We start from the raw sequence: 14,610 nt of genomic DNA on the forward strand, positions 1-14,610 counted from the left end.
GTGTAAGATGCAGAATTATATCTGTGTGGTTCATTTTAGGAAAATCACTTTACATTAAAAGAATGTATGAGGAATTGAAGAGGATCACCAAGAAGCCTTCGCAGCTGAAGTGCATCAGGTTAATTGACTCAAGAATTGATGAAAACGTCATCCTTCAGTCCTTGCTCAACAGCCACAAGAAAAAGGAGCTTTCAGTCTATCATTTTGATGTCACCACTATGGTAGCTACCTGATTTTACTTTATTTATTTAATTCAATTAAAACATAGAAAGAAATGTTTGTGCTGTTTTTTTATGTATATTTTATATACTTACAGGTAAAAAAAGGACTTCATGAATTTCTGTTCAGGCTGTTGATTCTTGGATACCTCATGGACTCCGAAGGAAACATGTGGAAAAGCAGTAATAAGCACTTGTATGTCATCGAGATCCTGAGACCTGATGCCAGCACATCCCGAAATGACCGAAGTGCAGTAAGTAAATTGATATAAATTATTTAATTAAATCGCATTTTGTCATTAATCAGATAAATGCCTCATTAATTAATTTGCCTTTTTCTTGGTAGGGTTCAAAAGTCCCATCTGCTTTCTTGGATGTGTTTCCAAGTATCTACTGCCGTCCTCCCAAACAGGTACTTGAGCTGGAAATGAGAATGCGGGAAGATCCATCAATAATGGAGGATGGTGATCCCCTTATGGATGACCAAGAGTTCCGAAGTGAGGCCTACCAGCGCCCTTATCAGTACCTGCAACGTTTCTACAATGGTGTCAATTTGGATGCCTTCATGTACCAAGGAATTGAGGGCACTCATGTTGAATGCCTGCAGATGCTGTTTGTGTACTGCGGCATCATAGACCCCTCTTGGGCAGAGTTGCGGAATTTTGCCTGGTTCCTGAACTTACAACTTCGGGATTGTGAGAGAACGGTTTTCTGTGATGTGTCTTTCATAGGGGATACTCTGATGGGATTCAAAACTTTTGTTGTTGATTTCATGATTCTCATGGCAAAGGATTTTGCCACTCCTTCACTTAGCATCTCTGACCAGAGTCCAGGGAGACTGCACAATGACCTTTCTTCTGCCAATGAAGAGGATCTAGCTCCCTTTAGGATAAGAAAACGATGGGAGTCAGAACCACATCCATACATTTTCTTCAATGATGACCATGAGTCTATGACATTCATTGGCTTTCATCTTCAGCCAAATGGACAGAATGGGATTGATGCTATTGATCCATCAACAAAAAGAGTGATCAAGCCGAACATCATGACCAAAGAGCTCTACGAGGGCCTTAAACTACAGAGGGTTCCTTTCAATATCGATTATGACCAGCTCCCAAGATGGGAGAAAATCGAGAGACTTTCCAGGGTGTTGGGAATACAGTGGCCTCTTGATCCAGATGAAACATACGAGCTCACCACAGACAACATATTGAAAATGTTGGCAATTCACATGCGCTTCCGCTGTGGGATTCCTGTTATAATCATGGGTGAGACAGGATGTGGGAAGACCAGGCTAATCAAATTCCTTTGTGAGATGCACAGATGTGGAGTTGCCACAGACAACATGAAGCTAGTCAAGGTTCATGGAGGGACAAGTTCAGACATGATTTACACCAAAGTAAGAGAAGCTGAGGCCATGGCATTAAGAAACAAGCTGGATTATGGCTTTGACTCTGTGTTGTTTTTTGATGAAGCAAACACAACAGAGGCCATTAGCAGCATTAAGGAAATCCTCTGTGACAACACTGCTGATGGACAGCATTTGACAGGTAACACTGGCTTGCAAATCATTGCTGCTTGCAACCCATACAGAAAACATACAGACGTAATGATCAAGAGATTGGAGTCAGCTGGTTTGGGATACAGAGTTCGAGCTGAGGAAACGGATGAAAAACTTGGATCCATTCCACTTCGCCAGCTAGTGTACAGAGTGCAGGCTTTACCACCTAGCATGATTCCACTAGTTTGGGACTTTGGACAGCTCAATGACAATACTGAGAAAATGTACATCAAGCAAATAGTCGAAAGGGTAGTTGAAACCCATGCCATTAGTTCAGATTACATCACAACCATCACTGATGTTCTTTCAGCCTCACAGATGTATATGCGAACAAGACAGGATGAATGTAGTTTTGTGAGTCTGAGAGATGTAGAGCGTTGCATGCAAGTTTTTGGCTGGTTTTACCATAACTACCCAATGATAATCTCAGAGCTTGAGCAGTTTGAAAGTATTCAGCGGACAGAGAGAAATGATCAAAATCAGAGGAACACTGATGAAAAAAACCCAGTTCTTTGGTCATTACTTATGGCGGTTGGTGTGTGTTACCATGCCTGCTTGGAGGATAAAGAGAAATACAGAAGAAAAATTTGCAGGTACCTTCCAGAGACCTACAGCCCAGTGAAAGTGATGCAGGAGATCTCAGTTGTTCAGGATCTATTTTTGAGTGGAGTTCCAATGGGTGCAACCATTGCTCGAAACAATGCCCTGAAGGAAAATGTCTTCATGATGGTGATTTGCATTGAACTACGAATACCTCTCTTTTTGGTTGGAAAACCTGGAAGCTCCAAGTCCTTGTCTAAAACTCTGGTTGCAGATGGCATGCAAGGCCAAGCAGCCCATTCGGATTTGTTTAGAAAACTGAAGCAGATCCATCTTGTTTCCTTTCAGTGCAGTCCTCATTCTACACCAGAGGGGATCATCAATACATTCAAGCAATGTGCTCGTTTTCAGGAAGGCAAGAATTTAACAGAGTATGTCTCAGTGGTAGTACTAGATGAGATAGGCTTGGCTGAAGATTCACAGAAAATGCCTCTGAAAACTTTACATCCTTTGTTGGAAGAGGGATGCATAGATGATCAGCCAGTACCTCACAAGAAGGTGGGATTCATTGGTATCTCAAATTGGGCTTTGGACCCAGCCAAGATGAACAGAGGGATATTTGTTTCACGTGGTGATCCCGATGAAAAGGAGTTGATTGAGAGTGCAAAAGGAATATGTTCCTCAGATGCCATGATCCTTGAAAGGTTGAGAGATTTCTTTCAGCCGTTTGCCCGTGCTTACCTGAACATCTGTAAGAAGCAGGGAAGAGGTTTCTTTGGTCTGCGAGACTATTACAGCTTGATAAAGATGATGTTTGCTGTGGTCAAAGCTTCTAATCAGAAGCCTAGTGCAGACCAGATTGTGAAGGCTGTGCTAAGGAACTTCAGTGGCAAGGATAATGTGGATGCTGTCACAGTTTTCACCAGCAGACTAAATATCACACCGAAGCTTGAGAATATCAGTGCCATTGAGCTTGTAAGAGAGAACATCACAGCCATTGGCCAAGATGAGGAGTGCAGATACCTGCTTGTTCTGACCAAAAACTATGCAGCCCTTCGAATTCTACAGCAGACGTTTTTTTCAGACCAATGTCACCCAGAGATCATCTTTGGATCAAGCTTTCCAAAAGACCAGGAGTATACTCAGATATGTCGCAACATTAATCGTGTTAAGATTTGTATGGAAACTGGTCAAACCATCGTTCTTCTGAACTTGCAGAACTTGTACGAAAGCTTGTATGATGCTCTCAATCAATATTACGTTACCCTTGGAGGTCAGAAATATGTGGATTTGGGGCTTGGAACCCACAGAGTCAAATGTAGAGTGCACAAGGATTTCAGGCTCATTGTCATTGAGGAGAAGGGCGTCGTGTATAAGCAGTTTCCCATTCCATTGATCAACAGATTGGAGAAACATTATCTTGACATCAATACTGTACTAAGGAGTGAGCAAAAGGACCTTGTTGAGAAGCTTGAACTGTGGGTTAAATTCTTCATTTCTGCTAGAAGCAAGCACTCAATTGCTCCCCAAGCACGTCATTATCATCCAGCTGATGCTTTCATTGGCTACCACTCGGACACATGTGCGTCTGTTGTACTGCAAGTTACAGAACAGCTCAAAGGAAAAGTGGAGCTCTCAGATCCTAGAGTCTTAGATGAGGCCAAATTGATCCTTTTGAACTGTGCCACACCAGACGCCGTGGTTCGGCTTGACTGCACTTCCCTCTCCAGTGTAGAAAGTGATCTCTTGTCAAGGGTATACTTTGAAGAGCAGAAGCATAGCTCACTTGCTGACTTCATCCTTTCTCACATTCAGCAAGCAGGGCCTAGCAATGCCTTTTTCACAGAGGTAAAGCAATACTTTGACTATTACCCTAGAATAGTGGTTCTGAATCAGGGGATCACAAGATGGTTTAAAACAAGCTTTAAAATAAGCCAAACCAGCTAAAAATCAAAAGGATATTTTATTCCCTCAACAATTCTCCCTTTTAAGGTCTTTGAAAACCTCGATATATATGGCAGAATTTTAAAAGTGTGATATCTAGACCTGGAAAAAAGTAATATAAATGTATACAAATTTAAAAAGTCATGAACATTTCTATAATGATTATAATTTTTATAAGCTATGTCAAGATGTAAAATATTTTGTTGGATAGAACTTACTGAGAAATCTTAGTCTACATGAGGGATAGATGGGGGTTTGGAGACAAAGGTTGAGAACCACTGCTCTAGAAAAATCCATAACATTTCAGTCTTTTTGAGAAAAATCGTTGCATACTAAACTTGCAATCTTTTCCCTAACCCTTTAGGTTACTACTTTCTCAAGGCTTCTGACCTCAGCTGAAACTGAACAGCTACAGAACATGGTCCAAAACGTAGAGCTCCTCTCTCTACAGCAGTTTGACACAGAACACTCATTCCTCAAGAAAATCAAGTATTGTGCTCACAATATCACTACATTATATCACATCACAACAAAATGCACACTTATTCTTAATTAAATGAATTGAAACCCTTTTTCTGTATTCAGAAATTATTTGGAAAACACCACCGGGGACAAGATACTAATCATCCAAACCGATTATGATGAAGGCTCCCCAAGTTTAAATGTCATTGCATCTGCGAAGTGAGTTGAATGCGGCTGGTGGCACATTTTGTTTGTTCAGTAAATGCAATAAAATAAAAAAAAGCATTATTTAAACTTGAAATATATTTCCAGGTATTCTTCTATCAATGAGATCAACAAATTCAGGAAAGAGGGCTATGGGAAGATTTTTATGTACTTCATCACTAAACTGCCAAGAATGGATGGTGGAACTTCTTACATTGGATTTCATGGTGGTAAGACGAGTTTGATTGCATCACTGACAAAAACTGTTTTATAGAAAATCTCATTAAAAATTCCTTTAATAAGGCCCATGGAAGTCCGTCCACATCGATGACCTCAGAAAATCCAAAGATATCGTCTCTGATATAAAAGCCTTGCAGTGTCTGACCATCAGCCAGTTGTTTGAAGAGAAAGCAGAGAAAGTAGCTGAGCCTGAAGGTGAAGTCGGTTTATTTTCTAAATCAAATATTGAGAGTTCTCTTTAAAGGATGATCATCATTCTCAAACAATCCAAATAATTGTAACCGCTTGCAGATATGGAGGTTGAGGAAATGTATGCAGAAGAAGGAGAAGAAGAGAAGATGGACGTAGAAGACAATAACCTCAACAACAGCAATGTATTTTCAGTACAGGATACTTGTGTTACTGTTGTCACCCTGTTGAGCTCGGTTAGGTAATTTCTTGTGTTCTCTAGGGCTGGGAGGATGTTGTGGACACCACAGCGCTGGTGCGTAGCTGTGTTCAGAGTGCAGTCGGCATGCTAAGAGATCAGACCGAGACAGGCACTCGCAGCACCAAGAGAGTACAGATTCTGCTCACGCTCCTGGCTGACAATGAGGCTCTACAAGGTGAGATTTATCGCCCTTTCTGGTATTATTTAAAACTTTCATTAATTGTCCTCTAAGTGGTTACTCATATTTACATATTTGTGTTACCAGCTGAATTTCTGAAAACATTAAAGAAGCGAATTCATTCTCTATTGATGGCTCACGATGAAAACACAATCGCTGCCAAGAGCTGGGTCTCCAAGGAAGCACTAAATATTGATGCCTTGCAGGAGGGTGGGACTTTTAGGTAAGTGTAAAGAGAGGGTGTAAATTGCATCGTATTTTGGATTGTATTTAAGATGTTGATGTAGAACCTTGTTGTTTTGACTTATTAGTGTTTTGTGAAACTCTATACCTAATACCTAAAACATTTTTACTGTCAATATTTGTTCATTTTTGTGTTTTAGACATGCCCTGTGGAGGCGAATTCAAGCGGTAGTGACTCCCTTCTTGGCGCAGCTTGTTTCGGTTATTGACCGTGACTGCAATCTAGACCTCTTGCTGGATACGAACTCTGAAGAATCCTTGAAGAAACTGTGGTTGAATATTTTTGGAGATGTCATGTTACTGAACGTTCCTCACACAAGTTTGAAAAACAAGTATGTGATCATTTGATTTCAAGAAGCATTTGGTAAGCCTTTTGGCCTAAAACAAATCTATGCCAGTCCACTAATGCTCGTAGCTACACAAGCTTTATTTAGTTTCGTTCCACAGTGTTTCCAACAACACTTCATTATGTAAGGCAAATATGCGTTGCATTCTCATCATTATTGCAGTCCGTTCTCTTCTTTCAAGTCAACGATTGGTATTTCAAACCATTTCAGAAAGTTAAAGTTGATATGTTTATAGCTAGTTTCGAATGTTAACATTAATGGCACTGAACCTTTTGGTAACGCAAAGGTAAATTGCCGTCTCCAATGGAAAGGAAGAACATGTTTAAATGTGTAAAACATGATCACATACTTACAATGCATTGCTTAAGCCTTGGCATCTACATTAACACAGTGTATTGTACAGTATGTTTCTCACTTTAAAGCAATCTCATTATTATCTATCTCAACAGCTCGACGATCTTGGTTCAGAACTACATTGCAGTTCACAGGAACATGGGTTGCACCATGCCTTTCAGCTGGAGAATTAAAGATGTTCTAGAGGACCTCTGGGTACATGCCTTGCAGCGAGAAGGTATTTTTCTGTGGATATTTGCATATCTTTCTTTTTTATGCTATGTTTTTTTCCTGAGCTATCATGCTTAAAGCAACACTATGTAACTTTTGGAGCTCTAGCGGTTACTAAACAATCTGCATGCATCTTGCGGACGAACACTGTAGCCAGAGCTACTTCTCTTGGTTCATGTCTATGACGAGTCGCACAGGTCCTGTGTTATTCCACTGCGGTAGAGACCCGACAGGTCTGAAATAGTCCCGATATAAACACTTATTACAGCTGTACCATAATGATTCAGGATAGGACAAAAACACGGTTTGGAAAATGGATTCATGATGTACTCACTCATTATATAACTTTTGTCAATTTTGAACACAAAAAAAGTTACTTAGTGTTGCTGTAAATTAGTGTGGTTAGTTAGACTCTTTTCCAGTTCCTTTAATAAGCAATATCACACTCGTAGTCGTGCGATACGGCTCTATATCAGCACGCCTGTGGTTCAGTCGTAGCACGAGGCCGCAGACAATCACAGCTAGCTGGAATAGAGCCATATCACAGGGCTACGAGTGTGATATTGTGTTTATCGCAGTTTGACAGCACAAGAGTGCAAATGAATAAAAAATCCTTCCTTCTGCCAGGATTCAGATCTCAACCGTTGAGCCCAAGCCTCGGTTTCTAAGTCTAAAGCTAGAGCTAGTAATGAAGCAATGCTGATTCGCGTCATTGAAGCTTGTTGTATTATGTAGAGTAGAAGATTATGAAGGAGAGATCGACTGAGCGCGTGCATTACCTGCATCTAGCTGATATTCTTCAGTCAATCTGATATTCATAATCACTAAATCAGTTTGAGTGTCCACTGAGGAAAGCGATATCTTTGTCTTTACCCAGTTCAGGAGATTTCCCATGACAGTGCTAGTCAATGCATTTGTAAATTGTCTAAATGTTTACCACCTTGTTTCAGTCCCTTTCAATATATTAGTCTTTGCTCCTGACTCGCTCAGAAAGACAGTCTTTGCTGTCATTAAACAGTGTAATAATATAGCTAACTTTCCTGAAATCTAAAAGTATCACTAACAGACCCTTTCCCAATAACAAATATGCCATGTTATTTATATAAAATAACATTTCTAGAAATAATATTTAAACAATATTAGCCATTATAAAAGTTTAAGAAGTTTGTACAGTTCAGTCAAAAATACAAAAGCAGCACTAGTTAAAGTACAGGATTTCAGTTTAATAAAAACATAAAGTTATGAAACTTAACTTTGCCCTCAGCCGAATCTCTTTTTGCTCTGTAACAAGTAACAGATGAATAAGTGTTTGATACACCCAGAATGAATGATCCCTCACACTATCTTCATCAGAGCCAGGGGCTAATTCCCACAGGACTGTCCGAGATTAGGCACATGACCACCCTCCAAAACATCTAAACTAATCGTCAAATATGTGCTGTTTATACACAAGTCGCAGGTAAAACTACATTCTGTGACACAACAACGCAGTGTTTGCTCGTCCACCGTGACACTCGCTGGGAGAGAAATGCTGAAAGTGCAGTGATAGAAACAGTGAAACGCTTCCTGGGCTGATACTGGGAGAATATCACATGACTGGAAAACACTCTCAGCCAATCAGGATCCACAACCACAACTAACTGTTGTATAAACTCTGTCTTTGCATTTCTGTCATCAGGACACACTCTAAAGCAATTTGAAGAGTTCTTTTGGAAGACTCCCTTGGGCAGGTACATCTCTGAAGCATCCAGAGAGATGCAGATGGAGTTCTTCCACCGGTATCTCCAGGATTTCATCTCCATGACCATGAATGTTAAATCGACAGTGGACCTCGAGGTGAGAGTCAGACCCTTTCAAAGATGCTCAACATACACAAGCACACACACTTGTTCACGTGTATCTGTTTTTCCTTTCAGCTCTTATGTGGAGCCCTTACTTGCAGTGTGAATGAGCTTAGAGATGGGCAGGAAGCACATGAGAGTGAAGTCATTTCTCTGCCCTGGGTTCATGCTGCCTACCATCATTTCAAGAACCGAATACAGAACCTCTACAGGATGATCTGCATTCAGCCTGAGATAGCTCAGATGCTCCGAGATAACCCATGTGCACGAGAGGGCAACGAACTTGTAAGTGCTTGCAGCTTTCTTCTGCTTCAGAGGTTTGCATGAAGATACGTATTACAGAGATTAGATGTTCTACCCTCTGAGCGTCTTTCTGTGTCTCAGGTGATAGATGCGTACGCTGCTGTGGCCTGTATTGAATACCTGGAGCCCCAGAATCTGGATGGAGATGCTCAAAGTCTGTCCTGGCTTAGACGAGTGAAGAAGCTTCAGGTGCCGATTGAGCTGGTCTGCTGCGAGGAGATCGTACGCCACTACGGAGAGAAGAGCAAACAGATGGTCACCCACATCCAGTGAGACAACATGCTGTCTGTCATCACTGCTTCTACAAGGAACATGTTATCTCTATATTTTTGTTATATTTATTGCGTGATAGCACCTACAGCTGTTCTGAATTCACCTCAGGATCCACACTCATTTTAACCAGTTAATTTTCAAATACTTGTTTTACTGGATAAGAATTTATAATAATGATTTTTACAAATATTTTCTACCCGATAAAATATTGGCTTAACTAGAGCGGGAAATAGAAATAGTTTATTGTAATACTTGTTTTACACCCCTTGGATGCGTTTGTGTATGATAATGCATTTTCTTCAATTCTGTTCTGAATTTCAATTATATTTAAGTTCTTCTTCTATATTACAATATTAATTACAATTAATGTAATCTTACTGTGATGCTTTATCTGCACATAATTAGAGCCAGCGGAAGTCTAAGATTTATAATGATCCATAGACAAAATAACAGCTGAAATCAGCAGCTATGTCAAAGTAAGAGCTTTCTTCTTTCGTTATAGCCATTATTAGAGCAATAATTTAGTTACTAATCATTATTTAAAATATATATATAAAACAAAGTTGTGTGACAAAAAAACACAAAACAACCAGATAGCAAAGGACCGTTCATTCTGCTCAATAAAATAGTTATTTTCAAGGGATTTCCATTTGAAACCATATTTAAACTTTATAAAATCATTATAATAACATTACAAATCATCTTTTTTCAAGTGATTTGTAATCGATCAGTGTTTCACACTTGCGATGGGATGCTTCGTTCTAGGCATGCAGGGACACTTTCACTAAAATGGCTATAACTCTTTAAAGCATTGAGATATTTTCACCAAACTTGTTCTATTCAAGAACGAGCTCATCTTGTGGTCACACAAAGAAATCTGTGACAACTGAACACTTGGTGGTGCTATAACATGAAAACAACATGGAAAGGGTTATAACCACCTGACCGTTAATCCAAATGAATTGTTATGCAGTGTCTTGGTCCCAAGTGCCATAACAGTTTATGAGGACATTGGCGTATCTCAATAAAACAGGTCATCGGAGGCCGATTGGAACGAAACTCGATGGGCATGTTCGACTCAAGGCCTCAGAGGTCTGTAAGAATTTGAATGAACTTGGCCACTAGTTTTATACAGTTTATAGCTGGCAATCAAATCAATACTTGAGATAGAAAAATCTACTTCTTCAAACTCATCATGGCTTGTTTGTCTGATTTGCTCGAAACGTCACATGCATCATCTAGAGACCCTCATGGCAAAAAGTTATCAAAAGAATCTCAGTTGATTAAGCCGTTTAGCGGATCTTTTATATATATATATATATATATATATATATATAAATATTTGGTATGGCCCATTGTGAGTAACAGCTCTATATATTGCATGCACAAAGTAGAATGTCATGGCCCAGACCCCGACAGCATAGTGGGCATGAAGGTCTTAAATGCTTGAACACCTTTAATTGCTGCTTGCATCTATATTCTATATGCTATATACTTGTAATTCATCAATATTATCAGTGTATGATCATTTGGATCATTGTATTATTCACTTTCAGACACGGCTGGAGGCGTGTTTACTCTCTGGCCTTGTTTGTGGAGCACATGCTCCTGGGTGTTGGAGACCTGCAACTGAAGCTCAGACCCCTGGTTCTGGAACATACTCGACGCCTAGCACAAGTGAGTCGACTTATAGTCCTTCCTCCACATAGTTCCTTCAGCAGATTCATTGCAGCTTACCAAAACTCATCTGTTTGCTAAAGGTCCTAGAGAAGAACTCAGACCTCAAGAAGAAGCAGCCATTTGAGGCAGTGATCACCGTACTCAAAGCCTGCAAAGATGAAGCCTCTCAGAGCATTTTTAGGTTTGATTTGATATTAGTTCATTTGTTTTTTCAAAGGATTTAGTAAGAGGCTACTATTATAGGAGCGTGGTTATTTGTCTCTAGCTACTTCTACATGGACACCCTTTGATTCAATCAGAATGAAATCATTTCCATTGATGCTAAAAAAAGGGATCAGGTTGATAGTTCGATATTTCAAATAAACTGACAAACATATACACTACCGGTCAAAACTTTGAGAACTTTTGAACTTTTTAGAGCAAGATTTTTTAATGTTTTAAAAGATGTCTCTTCTGCTCACCAAAGCTTCAAGAAACATTTATTATTATTATCAATGTTGAAAACAGTTGTGTACAATATCAGGATTATTTGACGAATATAAAGTTCAAAAGAACAGCATTTATCTGAAATAGAAAGCTTCTGTAATATTATCACTGCTGTTCAAGTTTGGGGTCAGATAGATTTTTTTTTTCAGTTGATCAAAAGTGACAGTAAATACATTTATAATGTTGTAAAAGCTTTATATTTCAGATAAATGCTGTTCTTTTGAACTTTATATTCATCAAATAATCCTGAACAAAATACTGTGTTCAACACTGATAATAATCAGAAATGTTTCTTGAGCAGTAAATCATCATATTATTCTGATTTCTCAAGATCATGTGACACTGAAGACTGGAGGAATGATGATCCACACAGGAAACAGTTATTTTACATTGTAATGATATCTCACACTATTACTGTTTCTGCTGTATTTTGGATCAAATAAATGAAGCCTTGGTGAGCAGAAGAGACTTCCTTTAGAAACATTAAACAATCTTACCGTCCAAACACTTATGACTGGTAATCACTGTTGGGAACGTTACTTTAAAAAAGTAATTAGTTATAGTTACTCACTACTTGTTCCAAAAAGTAACTGAGTTAGTAACTGAATTACTCTATAATAAAAGTAACTCGTTACCAGGGAAAGTAACTATTTGCGTTACTGTAAAAAAATAAATAAATAAATAAAATAAATAAAAAGTTGATATACGTCAAAGATTTTTTTTTTTTTTTTTTTTTAGCAGTTTTCACAAGTCAGTTGAAATGAGTAGAACAGACAGGTACATAAGTTTCAATATTTATTGCACATCAACAGACAGCAAGAGTTTTATCCTGCACTTCAAGTATTATCTTTGTAAGAAAAGGTGTTTTTGTCACACATTACATGCACGTTCTTGCCTTTGACCACAATGAATTTGAAGTAGTGCTTATATCTCCACCTTGAAAATGCCAACTTTTCATCGGATTGCTCCTGACTCGCCATCTCTGCTGCGAATCTCTGTGTAGCTGTTGCGTGTGTGTGTGTGTGTGTGTGTGTCTGTGTCTGTGTGTGTGTGTCTGTGTGTGTTTGGTGCCGCTGGCGCGTGTGCCGGCATGTGTGTAAAATCACTGGCTCTGATTGGCTACCATGAAACACATGACTCTTCCTTAGCCAATCACAACCGCTTATCTCGTCATTAACCCACCTACTCACCTGCTGTGTGAGCCAGGGGTCCATTCAGATTGCATAGTTTATTAAATCAATGCAGAGTAACGCACTGCATTTAACTTTCAGTAGTGGTAACGGGGTTGTAACGACGGGAAAAGTAATTAGTTAGATTACTGCGTTACTGAAAAAATAACGTCGTTACCTAACGCCGTTCTTTTAAACGCCGTTATTCCAAACACTGCTGGTAGTGTATGTCACAAGCTTGAAATGGGATTTGATCTTTTGACACGTGCACACTGAAGAGATTTAGAGAAAAGTTAGACCAACCCTTAACAATCCGGATGAAATTTCAGTCAGATTTGGCCAGTACATTCAGATTGACATGGTTACATGCGACTTTTATTCGGGCTGGGCTATAAGTTTGATTACTAAGAGATGATTAGGGTCCATGTAAACACAGCGACTGTCTGTTTTCCCAGGTTTGGCGTTCAGCTCTGTCCAGTGTGCATGGGAGACCCTCGGGACCCCTTGAGTCTGCCCTGTGACCACATCTACTGCCTAACATGCATCAAACAGTGGCTGGTGCCCGGGCAGATGCATTGCCCTCTGTGTGTACAGGAAGTGCCTGATAACTTTGAGCTCAAGCCCTCTGAGGAAATACGGTAATCTAATAAAGAGTTCTGCTTTTATCTTTCTGTTCTGTCTCTCTCTCTCCATCAGTCTAAAGATTGTGTTTTATTTGGTCATTAGGGGTCTCATCAATCAAAACGCTTCGTTCAGAATGCGGTGTAATGCTTTCTTCATTGATCTGGTGTCCACTGTGTGCTTCAAGGACAACACTCCTCCCAGCAGAAACATCATTCTCCACCTGCTGTCCCTTCTGATGGTGGAGGCCGGCTCGCTCCCGCAGATCAGAAGTACGTCTGTTAGTAATGTGTCTGTGTGGAGGACTAGATCCTGCGTGGGATGAATACATGATCAGAACGCTGTTCCCTATGCTCTCAGGGCAAGACCGGAGGTTCCTGACTAAGGCTCTTTCTCCCTTCGACGACTCTGTGGATAAAAACCCTGTGGTGCGTTCAGTGGTGCTGAAACTCCTGCTGAAGTACAGGTGAGGGCACGGACTCTGACTCTGACAGCGTACTACATGCAGAGAAAATATATTCATGATCAAGATATTCAAGTGTTTAATATATTGAAAACTATACAGAGAAAATATATATTTATGATCAAGATATTCAAGTGTTTAATATATTGAAAACTATACAGAATAATATATGGTGTTAATATATTACAATATATTGAAAAAATAAAGGAATAGCCACTTTCCATATATTGAGAAATATGTGACAATATGAAAGTAAAAGTGACATGTGAAGGCCAAGTATGGTAACCCCATTTAACCCATCCAAGTGAGTCCTGGTTAGTGCACACACATGAGGAGCACTGAGTAGTGAGCACACACACACACACACACACACACACACCCTGAGCGATTGGGGGTTAGGAGCCTTGCTCAGAAATGTCCTTAGCTTTCTTTACCATAGCAAAAGTGCCTCACAGACACACAGCAGTCCGACCAAAGCAAACACTGATCACCATAACGGTGACTTACAGCGAAACGGTCTGTCGTCGTCTCAACACTTTTGTGTATGTCTTTGTCTTAACAACTTGTAACTTAGAGTAAAACATGATTAAAACTTTACACTTTATTTTGATGGTCCCCTGTAGATATTCTTGATAAGTAACGTTGCACCTGTAGGTCAGCTAATCATTAGAGTATTAGTTGAGTATTAGTAGACTGTTAGGGTTAGGAGAATAAGTTGAGATGCAGTTTAAGAGTTTCTTATAGTCTGCTGGAGAGCATCACAATAAAGAGTTAGCAGACATTAAGCAGACCGTCTGCTAATACACTCATTAAAGATGGTAGACATGTAGGTGTTAAACTCAG

The 14,610-nt window shown here is 39.6% G+C and overlaps 1 protein-coding gene across 4 annotated transcripts in view; it reads left to right on the forward strand.

The window, feature by feature from the left end:
• Positions 1–14,610, forward strand: part of LOC128026683 (E3 ubiquitin-protein ligase rnf213-alpha) — a 103,932-nt gene that overhangs the window by 43,915 nt on the left and 45,407 nt on the right. For all 4 annotated transcript variants that reach the window (XM_052613936.1, XM_052613937.1, XM_052613938.1 and 1 more), the window contains 20 exons: positions 40–221; positions 317–472; positions 565–4,167; positions 4,628–4,752; positions 4,849–4,944; positions 5,038–5,159; positions 5,233–5,364; positions 5,461–5,543; positions 5,621–5,774; positions 5,865–6,000; positions 6,161–6,352; positions 6,817–6,938; positions 8,610–8,767; positions 8,848–9,057; positions 9,157–9,344; positions 10,905–11,025; positions 11,109–11,209; positions 13,139–13,321; positions 13,410–13,576; positions 13,665–13,770. In XM_052613936.1, coding sequence (XP_052469896.1) covers positions 40–221; positions 317–472; positions 565–4,167; positions 4,628–4,752; positions 4,849–4,944; positions 5,038–5,159; positions 5,233–5,364; positions 5,461–5,543; positions 5,621–5,774; positions 5,865–6,000; positions 6,161–6,352; positions 6,817–6,938; positions 8,610–8,767; positions 8,848–9,057; positions 9,157–9,344; positions 10,905–11,025; positions 11,109–11,209; positions 13,139–13,321; positions 13,410–13,576; positions 13,665–13,770 — 6,337 coding nt within the window. The remainder of the gene's footprint in view (positions 1–39; positions 222–316; positions 473–564; positions 4,168–4,627; positions 4,753–4,848; positions 4,945–5,037; positions 5,160–5,232; positions 5,365–5,460; positions 5,544–5,620; positions 5,775–5,864; positions 6,001–6,160; positions 6,353–6,816; positions 6,939–8,609; positions 8,768–8,847; positions 9,058–9,156; positions 9,345–10,904; positions 11,026–11,108; positions 11,210–13,138; positions 13,322–13,409; positions 13,577–13,664; positions 13,771–14,610) is intronic.

Source organism: Carassius gibelio, chromosome A13 (assembly GCF_023724105.1).
Source record: "Carassius gibelio isolate Cgi1373 ecotype wild population from Czech Republic chromosome A13, carGib1.2-hapl.c, whole genome shotgun sequence".
Lineage (NCBI taxonomy): Eukaryota > Metazoa > Chordata > Actinopteri > Cypriniformes > Cyprinidae > Carassius > Carassius gibelio.